The sequence below is a fragment of the Gymnogyps californianus genome, chromosome Z (assembly GCF_018139145.2).
Source record: "Gymnogyps californianus isolate 813 chromosome Z, ASM1813914v2, whole genome shotgun sequence".
NCBI classification, from domain to species: domain Eukaryota; kingdom Metazoa; phylum Chordata; class Aves; order Accipitriformes; family Cathartidae; genus Gymnogyps; species Gymnogyps californianus.
Genome location: NC_059500.1, coordinates 85,236,725 through 85,260,758, shown reverse-complemented (window position 1 = coordinate 85,260,758; position 24,034 = coordinate 85,236,725). Strand labels below are relative to the sequence as shown.

The window sequence follows — 24,034 nt, the reverse complement described above, 5'->3', positions numbered from 1 at the left end:
TAGAAAGAGATGGTGAATCCAGCCTCGGTTCGTTCCGTGTGAAGGGATTATATCCTCTGCATTGCAGTCTAATGCAAGAGTGACTAACCTAAAAGTAAGAGATTCGCTCAAAAGCTTGTGTTAAGACCATCAGACCTGCCTTGAGTATCAGACACTTAGGGTCAAATGTAAAGTAGTATGCCAACTTCTAAGTCTCTTAACAGCAAATCAAGTTGCTTGCTGGCTGCTTTGAGTATACAAAGTACCTCATTTTTCTGAGCTGAAGATTGCCTATATCTCTGAAGTTAGTTCTTCAGATTCCCCACACTGCTGTCACCTGGGTGCTCTGCTCCTGTTTGTTGGACTACAACATGCCTACCCAAAACAAGTCAGTCTGTGTCTCCTTGGGTTTTTTTGGTTTGGTTTGTTTTGTTTTTAACTGTTCTATCCAGTAAACTGTGTTTGTCTGTGGTAACCTCCCACAGGAAGAGTAAGAATTCCCTCATTGACCATCGTTTTCCCCCAGCCAGGAGCAATTTCTCTAATAGGTGGAGGAGAGGAATCTTCAGTTGAATCTATTCAAGCTGAGAAAGCCCTAAAATATTTATTTCTCTTTTTCTGTGCAAGTGATCTAATGTTCCAACTTATATAAAAGGCAACATGCTCTTGTAGAGGGATGAAGCAGGGGATGAGAGTCTTGGTCCTTTCAAAGAACACTTAGATACTTCTGAATTATGCGGTTGGAGTTGTCTGCTGTGACTCTTAGGAACATAGTCTCTAGAAAAGGCTGGGAGTTTGGATGCTTGCCTGCCTTATAGCATTTTTGTGCTGGCCTCCCTGTGAGGCTTTTAGATTTTGCTCTTTGTGATTTGCCTGTTTCGAGACTCTGAATTCTGTTCTGGGGTTGGAGATGCCTGCGTTCTTTGGGTATGGAACACAGGCTTTTTTCATATCGCCCAGTTCCATCAGATGAAACAGGAACTGAGCCTTTAATTTTGATTTCACTTAAGCTAGAGGGAAAGGACGTTGATTTAAAGCAAAGGAAGTGGCAACATGAGTACTTAATTAGCAGCTGTCTGTATGTTTTCATTAAGCCTGTGATCCCTGTAATCAACAAAAAGTAGTAAGTGGTTTGTAACTTCAATATAGGCAGTAGTTAAAGCACCTGCCAGGAACAGGAGTTATTCTGGAGGTACTGGTCCTTGTTGACACCCAAGATAGGTGCTTAAAACTTGATGCTTTAGGTACTCTGTAAGCAATTGGTTCCTTATCAGTCTGAGTGTTTGTTCATTATTTGTATACACAGAATTGTGATTAAACCCACAATTAAGTGAGCAATTCACTAGCTAGCTATGTAGTGTCTTCCCAAGTTTCGTCACTAGTCTCTTTTGTGTTTCTCAGCAGTTTTCAGTGCCAGTAGGGCCAGTAACTTTTAAAGCACTTTTTGTTGTCTTCGGTTTTGAATCTAACATTGGAAAGCCTTTTGCTGTTAGGAAGGTTCATGAGACCTCTCTCAAGACCTGGAGGGCAAGATCTCTCAGGTTCTCAGCAATCCCTTCCCAAACCAGTTTTCAGCTTTCTTGCCTTCTCAGTTGATTCTGTGAAAGCATCTGTTCTAGGCAGAAGGTGGTGTTAGCAACATTTCTATAGGGATCAAAGTCTGGAGCCAAGACTTACGCCCAAAGTTAGGGAAGCGTCTCTTCAGTAAAGACCAATAGCACAAAGTTTAACAGATACAGTTCCCATACACTTAGAGAAGACTATGAGACCTAATACTGGAAAAATCAGCACTGCATGTCATATTTGTGAAGTGCACAGTACAGACACACTGGTGCTCCCTGTTCCAGTTAGGAGAATTTTAAATAAAGATGAGCCAACTGCTGCAAGTGGACTCGAGAGGCATTTGGCACTAAGTAGTGATGTTGTGGGGCAGCATTCTAACGTTTAACCAAGTGGCTATCAAAGCACAGAGAAAATGCTAACAATCAAAAGGTATATTTATCTGATCTTAAACTTCTCTTCTAGCATGCTTTTCTGTGATGCCTGCTGTACTGTTACTGAACTCATGCATTTTAGGATCAGTGCATAAACAGTGCCGATGTATTACTTTAACCTATTCAATGGTTTTTGCAAGCTGCTGAAAACCTCTTTGTGATCTGTACGTGGTTCATGCAGTATTTCTTGGCCCCTTTTGTGCCACGTACTTGTGTAAGATACAGCTTGGCTATGGAGCTGAAGCAGATCGAGAAGATGATCTTCCAGCTTCTGATGTCCACGTTGCCAGTTTCTGTTGTTAGCTTTGTGTTGTAAGCAGTGGATGTGAAGGTCAGCAAGACCAAAACTTTTATCCAGAGTTGTGATGCCCTCTTTCTCTAGCCACCATCTATTTCTAGAGATGCCTGAATTGACCAAGTACCTTCTCCCCTCACTTAGGATTTTCTGTCTCCCACTCTTGAGAGCCACTGTGTTCTGAGCAGTGTGGGGCAAGTCACTTATGAGAGTCTGGCTGTAGTTCAGGAACTAAGGATTGTTTTTTTTCCAGGGGCTTGCTCTTGGAGCAGTATTTAACTCAAATAATTTTCTAGAAATAACCCTTTATTTTCATTTCTTCCTTTTAAAGTTGGCTGCATAACAGAGAGGGGCTCTTGTGGTCTTGTTCTGGGCCACTACTGCTCAGCAGTCAAAGTGCTCATCCAGAGACTGTCCTCCTCCCGAAAGGGATGCTAGAGTAGGCCCGTTTGCAGGACTTTCCAAACACCAGCAAAGTGAGCAAGGTCTTGGTTTTAGCAGAAGGCAAAAGGGTTGCAGGTTAGAACCATCCCTGTTTGTCCATATTGTCTCCAGGCTGGGAAAATGGTATAAAAGTACCCTTGAGCAGAGCCGGACAGCACTTAAAGGTGATACAGTTACACAATGATACGGCAATAGCGTAGGTCATGCCGCATTCCACTGAACTATCGCGCTTGCACAGCTACAGCTGACCTGCGGTGGGCCCACAGCACTAGCTAGTTGTCAGCTCTCTTGAACAAACACAGCCTTGTCTAAAATGCAAAACGATGGGAAATAAGGGATGCTGTCAGCTGTTCTGCCCTTTGAACGCCTCAGAGAGGCAGCAAACTGAATGAGGGAAGTCTTTGGGCGTAACAGAAAGTCAGACTGACTTTGCCAGGTCCACTTTGAAGTCACTCTCTGAGGTAGGAGCAGTGATACCTCATGTATAAACTTAATGCTGGATTTTTAGTTTTTAAATTTTGCTAGATGACAAATTTTATTCAATTTTATGCATTCAACTTCAGACTAATGCACGCTCAATTTCAGCATTCTCTGCTTAAATTGGGATTAGCTATCTAATGTCTATGATCTCAGTTCTGTTAGCCATTTGGGCAAGTACAATACAATTTTGGTAATCAAGGTCAGAGTTGGTCAGATGTAAAAAGTTGATTCTTCCCACAAATTCTTGCAATTTAAGCATAGTTCTGAAAGTGCACAGTGATTATAAAAATAAATTTTTATTTAAGAAAAATGCTTTGTAGGTATTTGTAGTATATCCAAGTGGTTTTGTTGTGATTTGGAATTCGTGCTTCTGAGTGATACTCTATTTCAAAAAGAAATTTAAAGTTTCTTGTTTAATCACTAATCCAGGATTACAGAGCGTCCTGCCTTTTTTTTTTTTTTTTTTTTTTAATAGTAACAGGTCTGCTTTAATTAGAAAGGCTCTAATACAGATTAAGGCATTAGGCAAACTGGAATCCTCCCATCTCTCAGTGAAATTATGAGAGTGCTGGGAGAACCATTTAGATAATCAAAATTACAGAATGTTTCATTAAGGCACGCACAGTCAGTTGTAGTAGGATAAATGCTCAAAACCCAAAATCATGAACTTTTGAGACCTAGCAGATTATTTTCTTTCCCAAAATAGTCTATGATCTAGGTAGCAGATCCTGCAAATCTTCACCTGAATAGACCTGGTGAGGCTAATGATGTGAATAAAAGTTTGAAAGATGAGGACCTACACAAGCAATCCACAAACAAAAGATATCAAGGCTGTATTACAGCATACAGAATCAGTCAAATTCATTTCTCCTTTACTGAGGGTTAAGATTAAAACCACTAGGTATTCTATGCAGCACCAGTCAAAGTGGTGATCTAGATGGGGACAGCCTGGGGAAGAGTTGAAATAAACCCTAAGGCATGAAAAGTAGGACGATGTGATTTGCTTTTTTTGTGATTACTTTCTTGGAAAAAAAGTAATGATAGCAGTAATGCCCCATTCATCTGTGAGACAAACCAACCATATAAAAAGTGGATGAAGAAAAATCATTCAATGTACTTTGTTCAATGTGATAAAATATTAATGGATTAAAAGGATTGGGTTTTTTGCCTACTGAAGAATTCCAGTTTTCAAATCTCATTTGATTGTGTAAATCCAAAAGGGTTTTCTGCTCAGTAGCCCGAATTTTATGATTTTACTATGGCCATTTAGTCAACCAGGTTTTTAATTCGGATCTGTTGTATTCCAGGGAATGTTTTCATCTCTGTGAAACTGAGAGTTTCAAGACTGAAGAAGTCAAAATGCTATTGCACACTGTAATTGATGTGTGTGTGTGTGTGTGTGTGTGTGTACAATTAGCTTAAGGTATTAATATAAAAAGTAGGTAGCTGCATCTAATGATTTTTTTGGAGTAATCTGAACCATCTGCCTCTAGATATTAAGGAGTTCACTCTTTAATCCAGATTATGGCTGACAAACTGGTTTTGGCATTCACGTTTCACTAGCATTGTACCCTTGAAGAGCTGATGTGGCTGTAGAAACTCTCTTGCCTACAATTGTTGGTTTTGAAAACATTTTTGGTTTGGTGTGGCTTTCTTGTAGTTGTTTGCTTATAGCTCCTTTTTTCTTGAGAAGATGGCCTTTCTAATGAAAAGTATGTTGAGCAACCAGGTAAAGAATTTGGGACTTGGAGGTGGAGGGGAAGAAAGCAAAGAAGAAAGCACTCCTTCTGATCCAGCAGCAGCTGCAGGAATGACCAGAGAGGAGTATGAGGAATATCAAAAGCAAATGGTTGAGGAGAAGTGAGTACCTGTTCCCTTATTATCAGTATGGGGCTGATTCTTGGTAACTTTGTGCAGATAAAAATAACCCAAGAAAAAGCCAAACATTCAGCTCTCCTCCCTTTTTTTAAAGCAGATGAATCTTTGCTAAAGAGACTTTCCAAAATAAAAGTTCACCAACTGGAAATGATAAAATATTATGCTCCCCCTTCCCCCCCCCATCCTGCAACTCTCTCCTACGCTTTCCTGCTATCTCCACACCTTGATTCACTGGGTTCATTCCTAGTTGATGTTACTTTAGCGGTCAAATTTTTCCATAGGTACAAAGCTGTTTGTAGTGCAGGAGTTAATTCTAAAATGCGTATGATTTGTTCTCCTAGAACTCCATGTGGAGTACACTTTCAATACATAATCTTTTCTTTGCCCACATTTATTATGGCAGACATGAAAAAGTAATGAGTGCTATGTTAAATGGATGATATTTATCTAGAGAAAAGTTTTAAGATGGTTATTTTTTGTAGTTGCATTTTCAGTTACTTTTTCTAAAATCTACTAAATAAAGCAGAACTTTTCAGCTGATTAAATCTCAGTTTTATTTTGTCTGTAATTATAATCTTTACCACTTGCTGTGTTTAAATATCAAAACAGAAGTAAAATAAAGGACTTAACATGTAGGAGTTCAAATCATGCATAATTATAAATAAAACGATTGACTTTTAAATCTCAAATGCATCTGTTCCTCTAATGGTCAATTACATAATGGTTGTGTAAATCCTTCATGTAAGATGATTATAGGTGAAAGGTTAATGACTGACGGAATTTGAGGTATCCAGGTCTGTATTCACCAGCAGCCATTTCTATCATAAAACCTTGAATAGGTATCATTTGGTTTTGAATAAAATACAGAACATTTTGCTATGCATTTTGTCAAGGGATATTTAAAAGAGGAATAACCACCTGCTGGCAGGAAGATGCTTTATTGAGACTGAGAAGAAAAATGGGATTCCTGGGATAGGGAAAATGCTTGGAAAAATAAATATTTCTATAATGTTTTCAAGTGTGGCATGTGTACATTACATGCTGAACTGTATTGAGGAATTGGTGCAGGAGTACTTCTGAAAGTACAGTTTGGAACTATAATAGGAACATGTGAAGGACTTTCAAAGTGAAAAAATTAGCTCAGGACAGTGCACACTGGTGTGGTTATGTAAATGTGTGTCAGAAATCTTTGTCACGGGCAGAGCATCTGTTTCAGGGCTCTCTGGATTTTACCCAGTTTTCAGCTGTACAAGAGTGGAGATCAGAGAGGTAGAGGTGCCTTGCTGGAGTCATACTCAGGCAGAGTCTGGCCTTTGATGCATGACCATCCTGGCTTTGGGTTCTTCTCAGGTTTTGGGTTTTGGGTTGGTTTTTTTGTGATTAAACACACAAAAATGCACAGATTGCTGTTTCTCAGGAAAATGCGTAATACGCAGGAACAAACAGGTGGCTTGTGCTGGCAAGTCTCCAGCACAGCCGCATAGAATTTGCTTCCAGCATCACAAGAGTTTAAGCAAGAGGGCACCACCAGTTTGTGCTGTACATCACAGGCTCTTAACCATCACGCAACTACTCTTATACCTGTTTCCTATTCCTACAAAGGTTCATGTTCCAGGGAATAATTAGATCATCCAGAACAAAAAGGTGTAAGATTAGGCCAGACACCAGGGCCCAGGCAATGGTGGGAGATTGGCTGCGTGAGTTTTGCCAGGTCTTCTCATGATGCCAGGGCAAGTGAAAAGCTCAAATCTACCTGAGCAGAAAATCCCCTCCAGCCCCTCAGCCTCAGAGGACACCTAAAGGGATGTGTAGTAATGCTGCGCGCGCTGCCCTGTGGGAACGTACCCCAATACTGGCTATGGCTGCTAACGGCTCCTCTGGAGAAGGAGTGGGCAACAGAAGAGGAAGGTTGCGAAAGAGAGGGAAAATATGCCAGAAGGGCTCAAAAAATCTCTTTCCAATCTTCCCATCAGTGACTAGCTGAAAGATGTTTAAGATGGCTTCCAGTTAATGTGAAACTTTTTTTTTGAGAGAGAGAGAGAGAGAGAGAGAGAGAGAAACCCAAAAACTCATTTGTGGAAGCAGAGGAAAAATAACATTTCATCTTGGAAGTAGCTTTTATGTGACAAAATACCTGTACTGGAACAAAATCAATTTTGCCATAGAATTTCCGTGACAATGCTTCCGGGAAAAAAAATTAAAGGGAGAGGGGGGAAGGTGAATGTTATCAAATGCTACCAAAAATCTTTGAGGAGACACATTTTGCAAATAAATACATAAGCAATCTAACAAAAAATTGTGCTGAACAGTTCTTAAATCTAATGAAAGCATTTTATAAAATCACAGATAAAGGAAGTACTTTTCCACACAGAGAAGCTGTGGAATTCATTGCCATAGGATGTTCTGAAACAACAAATGGATGCAGAAAAGACCAGGAAAATTCATAGGTGACAGAGGCCATCCAGGGCTATTGAAGACAATGATGTAGAGCCAACTTCCAGCGCCAGTACCCCACACTGCTGCTTTTTGGAAGCTGGGCAGTTTTGATACAGGATGCTTACCCTCTTCTTAAATTCTTTCTCTAAGTGTCCACTACTGTCTACTGTTGGAGAAGGGACTCTAGGATAGGTAAACTTTCGGTCTGACCCAGAAAGACCATTCTGCCATTGTGTGTGTGTGTTGTTATACTATGAGAATGTCGTGTTTGTAGAACAGGAGCATTGGCAGGCAGCTGCGTCTCTAAGTGCCCCAATGGAATAAGCAAGGAATAAGCGTAACTTTTCTGTTCTGCTTATTGGAATTGTTCATTGTTATAGTGAGCAATAGCAGCTAGTACAGGTACAAACTCCAGACAAGTAGTATTGGCTTATCCTTCATTCTTCACAGGACTAAAGGGAACTGTTCTGAGAACAAGCTTGGGGTACAGGAAGTATGGCCTCTTAGCATCATCACTTCATTGATACCGCTCCTTCTGTGCCTTCGGACAAGTTACAGCACTTTGGGAATAACTCCCGCACGTAGCTTTTTGCAGCCAAGCAACTGGTTCAGTGTAAAAGACCATATTTTATTAGTAACTTCAAAAACATTTTTTCTGATTTCCAGGATGGAAAGAGATGCAGCATTTGCACAGAAAAAAGCAGAGCGAGCCTGTCTGAGGGTTCATCTGAGAGAAAAGTACAGACTCCCTAAGGTAAGCCTGTAGTTCATGATCTCATCTAGTTCAGTGTCCAATTTTAAAACAAACTGACTACCAACACAGAATTCTGAAAATGGCAAATTGCCTTCATTAGTGGGATCCCCACTGCAGCTCAGTACAGAAATGGAGGAGGCCAGAGCCATGGTTTTCCCTAGTGACTGCTTCTTTTAGACCCTTTTTTCTCTGCTCAGTAGATGAATGTAATGGGAAGATTCTTGTAATCCCTCTCTATACTGTCAGATCTGAAACAGGTGACTAGGCAAGTTGAGTATCTGGTCTGATCGTGTCTCACAGTTAGTATACTTTCTTAACTTAGCAACATGCAACGGTTAAAAAAAAAAGCTATAAGCAAATAAGCAAAGTCCCTGAAAACTCCCCTACAAGCTGTACGTTTGAGTTCTGCTGAACTTCTGAAGGCTCATTTTTACTATCTTCTTCCAAGAAGTGCAACAAACTGTCTATTCTTTTTTCTTTAGTGCTCCTGACACTGTTTGTCAAATATTCCCAGGAAACCCAAAATATAGACAACAGAAGCTTCAAGCAACAGAGAAATCTGGAGGTTTGTTAAAAGCAGGCAGCAGCTGCAATAGCTTCTGGATCATGACAGAAAGCATAGTTAGCATTTAGGTTGACAGTATTTTCCTGACATAAAAACACGTGGATACAAACAAGGATAGCTCTCTACTGTATTTAAAGTGTTTTCCTGGTTTAGAGGGAAGACTTGCTCCTCTGTTTATTTTCTGATCGTCTTCCACGTTTTCAGGGATTTAACTGCAGAACTCTTGTTTATCAAAGGTTTATCAAAGTACAGGCTTTAGCACTAAGCTTATACTAAACATTCACAGACCTTGCCTATTAAAAAAAAAAAAAAGTAAAAAAAAAGGTTTTGAAACTTGAATATTCCAGAGATGATTTCCTGTTGCAAGATGGTGATGTTTCTATAATGAAGAAAGCTGGTATCTCTTCTAGGACTGTGGGCTGGAATTGAAGTGAGCTAAGGGAGCGAGAGCCAGAGAAGGATTCTGCTAAAGAATCAGGGAAGATTAGCCCACAGCAGAAACATTAAGTGAATTCTTTGCATTCATTTTAACTGCAGGATCACTATGAAGGTCCCTAGATAGGTTTCCCTATGACAGTCTCTTTTATGGGGGTGAGTCAGGGTAATTTTCTCAGCTCAGTGTTGTCGGAGGCGGTTGTTAAATGGTGTACAGTACACCAGGGCCAGCGGGTATTTACCCAAGAATTCTAAAGGATTTCAAATTATGAATTACCGAACTTACTGAGGCATGTAGTCTGTCATTTAACCTCAGAAGATGGGAACAGTGAAGACATTTTCAAGAAAAGGCTCCAAGACATATACAGGGAACAACAAATCAGTAACTGACTTCTGTAAGGGAAATGAAGGAAAACAACTAAAGATAGCTAGCAGATACATGGGCAAAAATGATATGATGGGAAGAAGAGAAATAACCCTTTTGTACCAGACAGCCCAGCCTTTCAAATCTATTAGCATGCTCTGAAGGGATGACAAATCATAAGGGTGAAAATGATTAGTTCTAGTTTTCAAAAAAAAAAAAAAAAAAAAAAAAAGTTGGACAAATTCCTTCCCCAAAGACTTGTTAAAGAAAACAAACTGTGGTAGGGTGTGAAGGAAGGTCCATTAAGTATTAAATATTATTTTCCATTCATTTTGAAGAAGTGACTGAAGACTTGTTTTTGCAAATTAGTATCGGGGCCTTTACCACTGTGCATTTAGGGGCTCCCTAAAATTTGAGATTCTGCTCTGGGCCACGGGATTGAAAGGCTTTGTGTCTGTCCATGACTTCCTGGCCCTTGGTTGTGGTGTGTGGCTGCGGCCCACTTGTGCTTTTCAGTTTTGTCCAGAATGGATTGCACTGTTAGCTCCAGCACAGAGCAAGTAACTCGGGGTTCTGTGCTTGGAAAAGTTGTTTTTGTGTTATTTTGTAAGCCTCTTCCACGGGCAGGAGAGAGGCAATATGGGACAGAGTAGTCTATGTAGGGGTTTGGATCATGCATCTGCTCTGAACTACTACTACTGTGAAGATGTTAGCGTTTTTGAAGATTTCGTTTATATCCCACAAGGAAGCATTTGGTGGTTCTTAGCAATTTGAGAGCTTGTTTATATTACTAGTACTCACCTGCCAGCTCTGAGTCATTACCATTTGTTTTCTGACCAGTACTTTCCAGTGCTTTTCTGATGAATTAAAATAGGGGAAGGTAAAGAATCCATCTCGTCTAAATTTAGCTGCTAAAAAATGTAGTACTTAACCCAAGCAAGTCATTTAGGGACTCTGTCATCAATGGAAAGAGACCAGCACTTCTAGCCTCATCTATCCAAACTTTCAAATTAGTGTTTAAGGTGGAGTTGGATCACCTTCCAGTGGCACGTGCCTCTCGCAGAGGGAGGCCAGGTTGCTACCTTAGACCAGACAGCTGAAGTCAGGTGAGACGTATTCCACTCCTAAGACCCTGGTTCTTCCAATGCTGCAGCTGGAATTAGGAGAACAACCCGAACTTTGATTCTGTGCTCACAAACTTGAGCTTGAATCTGTGTGGCTGTGGAGGGCCCTGGATTTCTGGATAGGGTCCCCGGTCATTGCCAGCTGGATGCCCTCAACTGGAGAAATGTAGGAAAGATGTGCAGGAAGCTGCTGGTGAGGGACAAAGGAAGAGGAGAGATCACAGTGTGATCTCAATCTTACTGATGAGAGAATGAACAGATGGGGATTTTGGTGGCCTTGCAACTTTTGACCTGGTTCACCAGGTGCTGTAGAGCCCTCCACCGATGAAATGAATGCACCAGAAGGCACTAAAGTCTCCTGGAGAGCAAGAAACTGCAGGTTGGAGGGTTGTCTTTGCTAGAATCAATGTTGTCTTAAGCAGAGTTATACATAGTTCCCAGAGATCCACATAGTTCCAGAGATTGTGTAATAGGGTTCAGACCCTTCTGAGAAGAGAGCAGGATCTTTGTGTCTTGGACATACTGAATTATTCTACTAGGTATGTGCGTAACATTTATTGACTTCATGTTCTGATCTCTCATGTTTCTTTGGTTTAGCCTAATATGCTGTGTTACTCTGCACTATTTGCACCATGACACGGGTTCTCCAGTTGCTGTTGTTGACTTGGTAGATTTACCGGGAAAGGGGGAAATTTTAAGAGCTGCTTCCTTCCACCCTGACACAGACAAGTAGACCATGTGTTCCCACAGCCTGTGATACCAATGAGGGCCTTCCCTCTGCTAAAACCTGGGTTGCATCCATCCCTGAACTTGAGTGTGTATGTAGGCAGTGAAAAAAAGCTTATTTCTGGAAAGTCTTTGGAGACTCAAGTTTGCGTAGGCTCCTTATTCATAGATTGTTAAAAGGTCATGTGAGTTCTCCCAGGAATAACTAATCTTAGAACGCTGGTGGTTTATATGCTATTAAACTGCTCTTAGCCTGGTCACTCCTTCATTGCTTATAAAATATTTCTAAAGAGATTTATTTTTCCAGCTTCATTAAGATGTCCTTCACATACTGTTACGTCAAATATGACTTCAGTGACTTGCTGAAAATTTATGATTTGAGCAAATGCCTCCTGGAAATAATGGCTGTTATCTGGAGTTCTCCGGTTGCTTTTCCCTTTGCAGACAGTGTTCTGACCGTCTGATCTGTGCTCTCTCTGTGTTTTTCGTTCCGTCTCCTGCAGTCAGCAGAGCTCGGGGCTTGCTGGTTCATCGGTCACAGGAAGATATGGACTTCTTTGTGTTTTGGTGGCCTTTTTCGTATCACCCAGCTTCCAAATAGGATGAACTGAGATATGTTTAACTAAAGGCCTGGGTCCCTGCTCTGTGGCGCAGAACTACAAAGGTAATCAGGTGCTGGACTCCAAGGGATTTCAAGGAAATTAAGAGCCTATATGCCCCTGTGAGTGTGAGCCCAGGTAGACAGAAGTCTGATTATTATATCAGAGTAATTAAAATATTCTAGCAGTATATGGCTCGCATTTCCCAGACCCTTCTATCCTGGGATGATGGCCCTAGTCAAGGTTGAGAACTACCCATGCCACCTTTTAGTCTATATTAATTAAGCAGCAGTAATGAAATTAACTATCAACAGGGAGTTCAACACATCCAAAATATGCCCAGCTAACAAATTAATAATGCTCTAGGGTACTTCATTCATAATTGCTCAGGGTTACTGTCACAGAGGTTACCTAACAGCAGGGAACCAAGAGTCAGCCCGAGGCCTGCAGGCACCTACCTTGTTAGGACCCAACTCAAAGAAGAGTTGAGGGAAAAGTCTTCCCAGGAGCTGTCAAGTCTTGTGATTTTAGCTTTGTAAAAGCACAAGCATTGTGAAAGGATTGTCCGAGTCTGAAATACCTGTCACATCTTCTAGCACCTACAGGAGGAATGTGTTATCCTAAAGTCAGGAAGAAAAATGCGAGGTTGCACAGCCGCACAGATAGGCCCAGTCATCTGAAGGCTGCCGTTATCCTGATCTAGGCTATGTCCTTCACTGGCCGTCAATTACCTGAAAACTTTCTGCAGTTTTTATCTGCTCAGCATTCACCTGAATGCTGGTTCTAGTTGGATGAAATAAGTTGTGCTGTAAAAGCCAGTCCATGGCCCAAAGTTACCAATGGAGTAGTTGAAGATGAGGAAAAGAGCTTTGCAAACATTTATTTTTATTGTACTATTTTGCAGGGTTTAAAAGGAGACACTTTTTCTCTTGGATTTTTTTGGGAAGTTATTCATAGTATTTTTAATGAAAAGTTTATAACAAGTCTGTTAAAAAAACCCCACCATTTTGTAAAGCTTTTCTTCTCTGGAAAAAATTTTCCAATAGTGAATGTAAAAAAAAAAAAAAAAAATTATAACTGTTATTTTTAAATAGTTGGAGCTTTTTGATGTTGTCAAAATTTTGATGTGGTAAAATATCACACTGATGTTTTTCTACAGAAACAGTTTTTTGTGTGTAAAATTTCTGTCAAACCTAACTAGCAATATTAGACCTCCTCATGCAAATGATTTGTTCTTGCCTTTTTGAACTGAGTGGGAAGGATTTAACCTGGCCAAAGGTATTAAAGATACCAAAGATATTTTGCATCCTTTCTTATCCTTGATCTGGAAGGAATTTGAGAAAATGAGTGGAAGTGTTGGTCAAGATTTCTTACAGATTTGGTTTCTGTGGCTTTGTGTTTGCTGTCCAAACTTACCTCATTAATGTCTGTCTGTGTTTTAGTGGAACTTAGGTCAATGGCATTCAGTTCAAAAGTATTTCCTTCACATTAAGATGATCTACCCTGTTTTCTTGTACCTAATTTGCATTTTAGATGAACCAAAATATATTATGCTGGTTGAGGTGGGGTTTTGAGACTGGGACCAAGAGCCCAATGCAACTCTTGAACTGAAGCAGAAATCCTAGGTTGACTTAAGATCAATGAAAGTTTCACTATGAAAAATGCTTCCGTAATGTTCACTAACAGGAGAGACCCTGAGAGCTGTTCAAGCAGTGTGATGGCACTGCTCAAATTCATCCAGCCTTGGTCTGAAAATAACATTTATCAGGTGTCCCGTCCTAGCTCTCTGGAGTCTCGCCCACAGATACCAAATTCAAGAGTCCACCAATAAACTGGGCTTTCCCAGCGGATTATTTAAACCCATCACATATTCCCACTATCTTCAAGGACTGATCTTTGACTTTATAGCCACCTCTACACACATCATCTCTGCTACCTTCTCCCACAGCACTGAACCTTTTCAGATAGCTCCTCCAGTTATCACTTTTCCTTCTCCTCAAAGTAAATTAATAAATTTATAGGGAATTAATTCAATCACTTTTGTCTACATCCAGATCTGTGGGGATGCTTCTGTTGTTTGGCTGTCTGTGAGCAGTAGGCTTAATGGTTCCACTTGTTCCCTTTCCTGTCAGGGGCTTTTGGTGGTGCTTCTGGCCCTAGGTTAGTACAATCCCTCCAGCTCGGCAGGAGGAACCAGATGTGACGCGTTCCTTGTGGAGGATGCATTTTAAGAAGGTCTACCATTTGCCAGTGAAGGGGGTTTTGTACAGTTTCCTCAGTACTCTGTGAATCTACTGCTAAATCTAAACTCCTAAATGAGTCAGTGCTGGGGCATGCTCTCTAGTGCTCGAGTACCATTACCCCTATCATTAAACTACTTGACAGTCCCTAACAGAGTTTTGGTCTGAGCCAACTAGCGCCTTAGATTCCATTACCTGGCATGACTTGGGAGCAAAGGCGAATATGACTGAGGAATTTTAAAACCTATCTTAGAACCTGCAAGCAATAGAATTGAATGTTTATGCGTTTTCTGTGGCAAGCACAACTAAATACTAAAACATTTGCAACCATCTCTGCTGAACTGTTTCAAGAATTTCCCACTGAAACATCAGAAATGCCAGAAGGAAAGGATGAAGCAGTCAAGCAATTACAAATTAACAAAGTCACCTAGGCTCAGAAAGTGGTTATATAATGTAAACACAAATTGTAAATCATGCATTTTTTCTACAGTGTTAGTTCGATGCTGTTTTTAACCCTGAGCCGTCAAAGGCCCTCTAGTGCCCTGTTCATAAAATTGCACCACTCTTAAAACAATCATTTGCTTGAACCCTGAAGGCAAATTACAATTTGGATGAAAAGTGAATCAACCTTGTGACTTAGATAAAATTATACCATCTGTATTTAACCAGTCGGGCAGGCCTCATTCATAATCAGGGATGAAAAATGTATTTTTGTTTTCTAACTTTGAAAACATGGTTTTTGCAACCAAAACCTTGCTAACTGACTTTCTTGGAAAGAGAAGTGCTGTCTTAAAAAAGTATGGCAGAATGTTTTGAGACAGGCACTGGGGGGGGGGGGGGTGGGGGGGTGGGTGGGAACAAGGGAAAAAATGCTGTGGAGAAACCTCTACTTGCCCTCCCAATGTGCCAGTGTTGAATAAAGCTTTCGTAAGCAAATTTGAAGTGAATACAGTTCTATACAACAACTCATTTCAGATCAGCAAACCCTCTGTAAGGACATTTGACTTTTAAAATTATCTGAAGGCACAGTTTGTCATCTTCAAAAATGAAGGCGTATTGCTACACCTATAGCTTCTCATTCAAATGACGCCTTTAAATGGAAGTATTATTAGCCCGTGAGTCTTTTGCAGATGGTTATCAAGGTCACATACTTACTTGTACTTGAATTTTGACCTCTTTTTCACTCCCTAGAGGTGTTACTATTATGGCTGCAGGTCCCTCTATAGAAACGCGTGTCTGCACTGTGTAGTCTAATGTTTCCAGGCGTTATAAAACCTGCGTATCTCCTGCAGACTGCACAGATCATCCGCAATGCATCCTGCTCGTCTGGGATGAATTGAAGGTGGTGAGCTCTTTCAGCTCGACAGTGCAGTCCCCGGTGATGCAGAGACTGTGCGTATTGCCTGCGCAAAGCATGAGGCCCGCGTGATCACAGGGCCTGGTGTAAGCATAGGATCTGCTCCGTGTGTGTATTTGTTCCGGCAGTAGGTGTGTTAGGGAATTGTTGGCACTCACTCACAGCTATAGCCTGGCACCAAAAAGACTAAAGAAATGCACCACGTCTTCAGATTCCCTCCAGACAGAATATCCATCTGGAAGAGAAAGGGATATGCCTGGAGAAGCATGCATGTATGTTAGTGCATGACTGGTGTCACATACAGGGGTAGAAGGAGCAAGGGCAGATTATCCACTATGCTCTTCTGTATTCATCAGTTGCAATATACCATTTGTTCTGGGCCACGGGTGCTCAGCATAGTGACAAGAAAGAGGAAAACACATCCTGAGGGCAAGTTTAATTACAGAAAGATTAATTATGCAAAAAAATGAAGTACAAGATTTTAAGTGGTTGATTGGATTGTAGGCCTAAATCTCTAAACACCAGCATTTTAATTAGCAGCTGAGTAGTAAAATATCATTAGGCTTTGTTTTCCTTTTGGAGGCATATGCTGAGCCAGCTACTGAACAGCATTTCCCCACGGCCTCACCATACTCTGTGAGGCCCCAGCTTTAAATCCCAGGAAGGGCTAGTTTCAAAGGCTTCAGGACACTTTTGTGCCCAGCTCTCAACTAAAAGTCAGTGGAGCTGTGTGTCTCTCTGTGATTTTGAAAGTCTCCCATCCATAGTGCTTTTTTCGGTTCTGAGATGGTGTTCGGGTCTCGACAGTCACCCTTGGCTGACCTCCGACGAGCGCACTGCCACCTCATAGCACCCAGGAGCATGCAATGGTCATCATCTGCCCCATCTCCAGCAGGATCTCGACTTTGGTATACACTAAGTGCTCTTTGGGGCTAAATTTCAGTAATAACAGTAGAAGGCTTGCCTCCAAGGTAGGACAGGAGCTCTAAGCCAGCAAAGAAGATATTACGGATATACTTAGCTTTGCTGATTTGCGGCAGTTGCAAGTAAATTTTGCAGGCTATGCTTTTCTGGATTTGTGTCTACCTATATAGCATTTCTTGGTTGAAGGTCTGCTTTCTTTTCATCAGCTCTTACGAAAACATATATCAGGAAGAAAATGAAATTTTAACATGCATGCTATATGTCCCTGAAAAAAAATTCAACTCCATAATACAACATTATGGCAGCAAAATGCTCTCAGTTCTGTGATAATGCATTAATTATTTTGAAAAAAGAAACTAACTTCAGGTAGCCTAGTATGGGATAGAAACCCTGAATATTACCAGTATCAATCACTAGCACACACTGTAAATTAAAGCATGAAATTCAGGACTAAGCAGGGCCCCCTTTTCAGTGCAAAATCTAAAGCTCCATGCTATCTGGGCCAGATTTATAAGAGAAAGCAGTCCCTTAATGAACCTAATCCTATTAACAGAATTGTCAACTTAGGTTTGTCATCAGAAAGATGTTTTTAGCCATGAGACATTTGATCTACGGACAACTTTTTCATCTTTGGAGTATTCAATGCATCACCTCCATACAAAATATTTTTTAAAAATTGTATGAATATATAAATAAATATTTTAATTAAAAAAAACCACACCAAACTCTTTTATTCACTTACTGCCTTTTTCCTGAGCTGGGATCCAGTAACCAGTTAACTTCTGCAAGGTCTAAACACAGGGGCTTGAGGTGATGGTGCCTGTGATGCAGGAGAGGAACATCTGACCACAGGCCCATCCAACCTGTCCAAAGACCTCGTCTGCAGCATGGCAACCTTTCCCCATGGGCCCCACCACCCCTTTCACATCACTGATCTGCACATATATCCACCATGTCACCTCAAATGCCACCAGCCTCTGTCAGAGTATTGTTACATCAGTGCCGTTCTTCTGTCCAAGTGTTGGGGGTTGTGTTGTTATCTATGAATTTCTAGCACCTCAGGAAGGGACTATGTCATCTGCTCCAGGCAGGTGGATCCCTTCCCCTAGTCAAAGCACTTCTGTGGGCAGTGCTCTACAAGATACTCAGTTACTGAACAGCAGGATGTTTTTTGTTCACTGATATTTAGAGGGAAAGAGTATTCAGATGCAATCAGGTGTCTTTTCAATAACAAGTGCTGCTAAAGACATTAAAAAGGAAAGCTTCTCACCATGAAAGGGACATGTAGTCATGTAATCTCAAACAGCTCTTGCTCTATTGTGCTGTGATGGGAATATTGTTAAGACTTGATTTAATGAATAGCGCCATTCCAGAATTAAAGGATTTTTTTTACTTGTATACAGCCATTACATAACCTCTAGCTGTGCCGCGGGGGATGCACATTGACCAGGCAGAAAAAGAAACTTGTCTCAGGAGAAGCTCGTCAGTGCATACAGGCTCTAGATAAGTATCTGAAAACAAGTATTTGCTAAGCTTGAAGAATTCTTTTGCTGATCTAAATGTTTTCTTAATAAGCCAGAGTGAAACAGCTGTGGATCCACTGTGGAAAAACGGAGTCACAATGTGGATGTCAGGAGGCAGCGGGATCAGGATTGCTCCCCGAGAAGGTCCAGGCTGGGGCGATGGGGGACCCCAGCACAAGCAGTGCCCTCACCCACAGGCACAGTCCCGCAGGCTCTGAACCCAGCGGGAAGAGCTGGGGCTGCCAGCAGGGTCCAGCGACAGCCCAGTGATCGTCAGGGAAGGCAAAGCATGGTCCCTCCTGGAAAACCAGTCAACAAGCCAGGCTCAGCAGGGGACCACCTTGGCACAGGCACAGCTGTGATGTAGCTTAGGGCAGGACTGGGGGCCTGGCATGAGCTGAAATGGGGTTTCTGGGCTCTGGGCGTAAGGGGGTTCTCATTGAAGCCAGTTTGGGCAATGGCATGAGGGTGCCTACGAGGCCCTGACAGCTGGGGTGTCAAGCAGCCTCCGCACACCTTCCCGTGCTCCAAACTGTGATCCCTGTGTAGGGATGGCACAAGAGGGTGTTTGTGGGGGAGAAGGCTGATGGTTCCAACCTGTGGCTCCTCGTACCTACTTGTGAGGTACCTGCAGCCCTTGGATGGCATAGGTCAGTATGGGGTTGCTGTATTGCTTACCAAAAATCCCACTTGCAGGTCAAGGCAAGATGAACTCTGACTTTGTATGTAAAACTGGTGCATTATAGGTGATGAATCACAGGATCAGGTCTGGATTCACCTGTCTACGGATATCTGCGCATAGGCATAGGTAAATTTTATGACAGGATAAGTTAGACATAAGGAAAGCAGTACATCACACAGTGATGCTGGAAAACAGTTTGGCTCCCCTGTGGATTAGTCTGTGAGCTTTGATCTCTTTTGTTTACAATCAGACTTCATATAAACAGATGTTTAGACTGTCTGTTTTCTGCTTACACCTGTGTATCATGTATGTATAAAGAACTCTGTATTATATTGCACCTGTAACAAAATGGATCTGAGACTGACTACATCAGATGCGTGATCAGGGTCAAAGAATATTACCAGGCACTAGGACTCTATCACCTATGCTGTTGAATTGTCAGAATAGTGTCTGACCCAGTTTTGGCCTTGGCACTCTCCCAAGCAGTTCCCAGGGCCAGTTTGGGAGTTAGGACAGGCATTCCCAATAGGCAGTTAGATGGGACCACCCTGTTTGGTAGGGCGAGAGAGTTCAATAGCATCGCAGTGGGTTGTTCCAGGCCAGCTGGCCTTGGGGCAAGAGACCAGTGCCAGGCATATTTAATTTACTAGAATAGATGTTGCTTCTGTATTCTCAGAGATCCTAAAAGGGTGGCTGAACACTTGCAGAGACCTGGAGACTATGCAGATTAAAGTCATCAGGAGAGAGGCCATCCAGTCCAGTGCAGGTTTGCCAGGGTCCAGAGGGGCTTTCTGTATGAGTTTGTTAGAGCCGACGGCCCCAGCTGTCCTGTCCATGAGGTCTGGCTGTTTTGGGTGCTCTCTGTAATCCAAGCTGAGTGTATTCTGATGCGGGGTAGCGCCTCTGTCACCATCAGAGCCATGTCTGGCCTTGGGCAAGTAACAGTCCCCACGTGTGTGCATGCTGGGACAGTAGGGATCTGCACACCCTGCTCACACTCTGATTGCAAGCTGCTGTCTGAAACTAACAGACACGATGCATTTCCAGCACCGCATTTCTGATCCTGACTTTCAGAAGTGAGTGCTTGGAGCTGCAGGCTCACTGTGGTTTTGGACACTTGCAGCATTAGCCTGACTTTAAGAACATCCTGTGGGAAAATCTTCTGGTCTTTCCTTGTGAGAAAACAAGCTTTAACTTATTTCCACCAGACTTAAAAAAAACACCCAACACGTAAAATCAGAAACTTAATCCTACATTTCCATTTCAAATCAAAGTAACAGAACCAGATCTGTCAAATTTTAGAAGAAAGAGAAGAGGCCATACACATGTGCTTCTTGGCTTGTTGTTGAGCGACCCTACCCTGTTGAAGCTCATGCTAGGTCTATTCAAGGACAGGCTAAATGCCGAGTGGGTAGAGGCAGGTGACTTGGGCAGAATTGTACTGCTTTAGACTACATCTGAATACGTTCTTCTTTGGTCAGAGAACACTTTGAACCCCCAAACTGCATTGTGCATCACATCTCAGACTTCAGTAGGACAGGGAGCTTTGGTGCAAGAACGTGCCAAACAAGTGTTCATATCACCAAAGTGGCCTTTGTGTGTGCTATATGGGCGTCTCTCCACATAATATACAGTAGTGTGCAGTGATGATGTCTTAAATTATAAATAGTTCTAAAGAAAACAACATGTGTGATTGTCTGCTTAGGGGAACTTTTTCAGTAATTAACCCAGTATCTTTTTTTATCATCCTCTACTGCTACTTGGGAGAGTTTCAAAAGGGCTAACTCCTCCGATAGCCAGCACTTGCTGATTAAAAGCTTAACACATTTTTTCCTGCTACACAACCAATAAAGAATACTTCTGCTGATTGGGATATTGTTTCTAGCTCCCACAGATCTGATAGCAGCAACCCTTACCCAAGGGGTCAAGAGATGTCCTCACCCATTTTAGCCACATAGTAGTAATGATCATGATACACCTCTCCGTATTTTCATAAGAGATATGGGGAGAAATCAGGTTAAAGGGAAGTACAGTTATTGCAAACATAAAGCTGTGCAAATATATATAACAGTAAATAATGGCTATGCAGTCAAGCATCCCAGTCTGCCTGTCCTTGCTAAGGCCTGAAACTACACAGACATTGCTCATATAGGTCCTTCCATTCATTCTTGCATTCATTCATTCATGCAAACCCAAGACCCCTCTCACTCTCAAAAACACCTCCTGCTGACAGCATTGCTGCTTATTCATATCAGGCCTTTGCTGCTGTCATGCTTCATTTTGGAGATGTAATGAGGCATTAATGCTTATCTTTGATGTGTGAACTGTGTCAAAATACCCTGTTCTTCTGAGCTCTGGATCCATCAGAATCCACCATAAAATGTGAACAAAATCGCCATTGTTTGAAAAATTGACATAGCCCCACCGATAGAGTGTTTCAGCGGGCAGGCAGGAAGCAAGTGTGTGTACTGCTTACTGCATCTCAGCCCTTTTAATTGCTTAACCAGTTCCTTCTCCTGTCTCCTTTTGCTTTCTCAGACTCACACCCAACCTCCATCCTCTCTTTTGTTGTCTACGTCCTCCTATTACCCCACTTACCAGCACTGCAACACTGCTCTGATTATGTGCCAGGCAGCCCTTGCTCTTCATCACAACTTAGAGATGCCAACCAAAGACTTAGATATAGTTTAGACATGGTTTGGGGAAGATGGGGACCTTTTTTCCAGTAATTCTTTCCTAAGTTTAATGCATCTTTCTTCAGGAAGGCTTCAGTTTAGTGCCAATACCTAAAAATACCCACCAACAAATGAATAGGGGAATGGGAGCCACACAGTTTTTCTAAAGCTATTGCTTCATCGACCGAATCGCACTGCCTAGGCAGTATGTTGCAGCATGTCTTTGGTGGATACAAATCACTTGTAGTGGATTTCCTGCAGTATCAGCATGTTGCCACAGTTAACACATATGGCAAAGATTTCTAAAATGGCAAGTGACACTGAGGGCTTCACTTCTGACACTACTGAAACCCTTCAAAGAAGTATAATTGACATATTGTCTGAAAAATCTTAGCACTTGTATGGGGGCTGACTGAGACCCTGAATTCACAAGTTGCATCTAAAAACTTTGACTGAAAAAACTGTGCATATGTTTTGGTTCTCCCTAAAACAAACAGACGAACAAAAATGAGATTCATTGCTAGATCCTAGGGTAGCAGAAATACTCTCATGTACTGTTTTTATTTTCTGCTTTTTGTATCAGAGTGAATTGGATGAGAATCAAATACAGATGGCTGGAGATGATGTGGGTTTGCCAGAAGACCTCCAGAAGATGGTGGCAGAAGATCAGGTGGAGGAAGAAGACAAAGACTCTATCCTGGGACAGCTGCAGAACATCCAGAATATGGACATGGATGCCATCAAAGAAAAGGCACAAGCCACCTTCACCGAAATGAAACAGGCAGCTGAGCAGAAATGTTCTGTGATGTAGAAGAGACACCACTATCCAAGGGTTGTGAATTCAGTCTTGTCTCACAAGGGCTGCACAGTGAGAGCAGGCAGAGGAATGCACTTAGCTCTATAGCATTAAATGTAAATATAGAAAAGCGAGAGAGAGAGAGACTTTAAAACCCCAAGGGGGGGTCAAAATTTACGTGCTGTGACTGTTTAATGCAAAGTTAGAACTGATCCTCATTTTTTAACATAACATTTTTCCCCATGGAAAAAAATCGCTTTAAAAAAGCTAATATTGGGGAAAAAATGTGCCTTTTTCCATTTTTTCAAAGTGATCAAAATGCTATTAAATGTGTATTTTTTAGCAAAATTGTGCTTCTGATGCATAACATATAGGTAACCACTCATTTAATACTGCTTTCAGAAATAAATACATATATTTCTAATAAAAACATGTCTGTTTCAAGCACTTTGAAACAAACCCAGTATTCAAATGTTGACATTTTCTGCAAAAACTTAAAAAAAAGAATGGTTTTGACCATCTCTGTACTAAATATAGCAAAAGGCAAAAAGTGAAGCATGTAACTTTACAGCTTGGGAGAAAAATGTCATCATATATAGAACTGAGTGGGGACTTGTAGGAAACCAAGGCTTGGTAGCTATCAGCGAACCATGGTCAGTCAGCAACGCAGACTTCTCCAAGCTGCTTTAATTTCACAGCCTCTCAGTCTTCAAATGCTGTTCAAACACCAAGTGACAGCAGTGGCCCTCTGCTTGGCTGCTATGTGTGCCAAATTCTGGGGCTTGTGGTACCAGCAAATAACTTGCATAGGCTAAAATGAGCTCACCACATTTATTCTAGAAGTTATCTATCTCCATACAAGGCTAAACACAAATCTGGCCCACCTGGAAGATTATGCCAGGATAGGGCACCTAAACCCTGAGAAAAAGCGTGGCTTTCACTAGTGCTAAATCCGACTGAGTCTGTGGGACAGGCAGGATCCGGTTCAGTGGTTTTAGATTCAGGACCAAGCAAAATTTTCTTTGCTGTTGTTCAGAGTTTTTTTCTGGGGAAAACCTAAGTAGGTGCTGGCCTGATTGCCTCCCACTCCCCAACAAGCGGAGCTGATGCCGGCTAACAGCTGGAGGAGCGCGGCCCCATACAGAGCAGCTGGCTGGTTGAGGGATGGCTACTGGCTGCAGCCTGCAGCGCTGCCGGGGCTGCCAGCCCAGGAGCCCCAAGCAGCCTGGGCAGGCAACGATGGGGCCAGCAGAGCTCATCTCCCCCAGCCCTGTGGGGCAGGGTCCTGTGCTTAAGGCAGACTGGAGCATCAGTCTGTCTCTGCACTTGCATAGCCATAGCAGTTATCATGCATGATAACCCACACAAAAGCTGTACAGCCCTTGCACATGGATGATGTATACAATGCTAGTCCTGAGGGGCTCAGATATTCTATAAAATGAAGGACTTTGTAAGTTCTCCAAGAGCTAGCCTGTGAATGAAATTTGCAAATGAATACATGTAGCACCTTCCTACAGGTTTATAAGTCTCTCTTTCTCTCTCTCTCTGTCTCCACGCAATCAAGTAAAAATATTCATTTTAAATGAATAAATGCACTAAGTATCGTTTGTCTCTTTCTTTTTTTCCTGCCTTCCTGCCTTCCCGCCTCCCTCCTGCCTGCCTTCCTTTTCTCTTTCTCTTTCTCTTTCTCTTTCTCTTTTCACTCTTTTGTCTCTTTCTCTCCTTTCCTTTCCTTTCCTTTCCTTTCCTTTCCTTTCCTTTCCT

At 41.9% G+C, this 24,034-nt stretch overlaps 1 protein-coding gene across 1 annotated transcript; it reads left to right on the top strand.

Moving 5' to 3' along the window:
- The first annotated feature begins 4,698 nt into the window (after window positions 1-4,698).
- CPLX4 (complexin 4) lies at window positions 4,699-22,285 on the top strand. The gene is made up of 3 exons (XM_050913338.1): window positions 4,699-5,052; window positions 8,173-8,260; window positions 22,058-22,285. Exons 1-3 carry the CDS (start codon window positions 4,886-4,888, stop codon window positions 22,283-22,285), a joined length of 483 nt encoding a protein of 160 aa, XP_050769295.1. The 5' UTR covers window positions 4,699-4,885.
- Window positions 22,286-24,034: the final 1,749 nt, after the last annotated feature.

Coding starts and splice junctions, on each gene's coding strand:
- CPLX4 (XM_050913338.1), top strand. CDS start 4,886: ATGGCCTTTCTAATGAAAAGTATGTTGAGCAACCAGGTAAAGAATTTG. Junction 5,053..8,172: donor AAGCAAATGGTTGAGGAGAA/GTGAGTACCTGT, acceptor TCTGATTTCCAG/GATGGAAAGAGATGCAGCAT. Junction 8,261..22,057: donor AAAAGTACAGACTCCCTAAG/GTAAGCCTGTAG, acceptor TTTTTGTATCAG/AGTGAATTGGATGAGAATCA.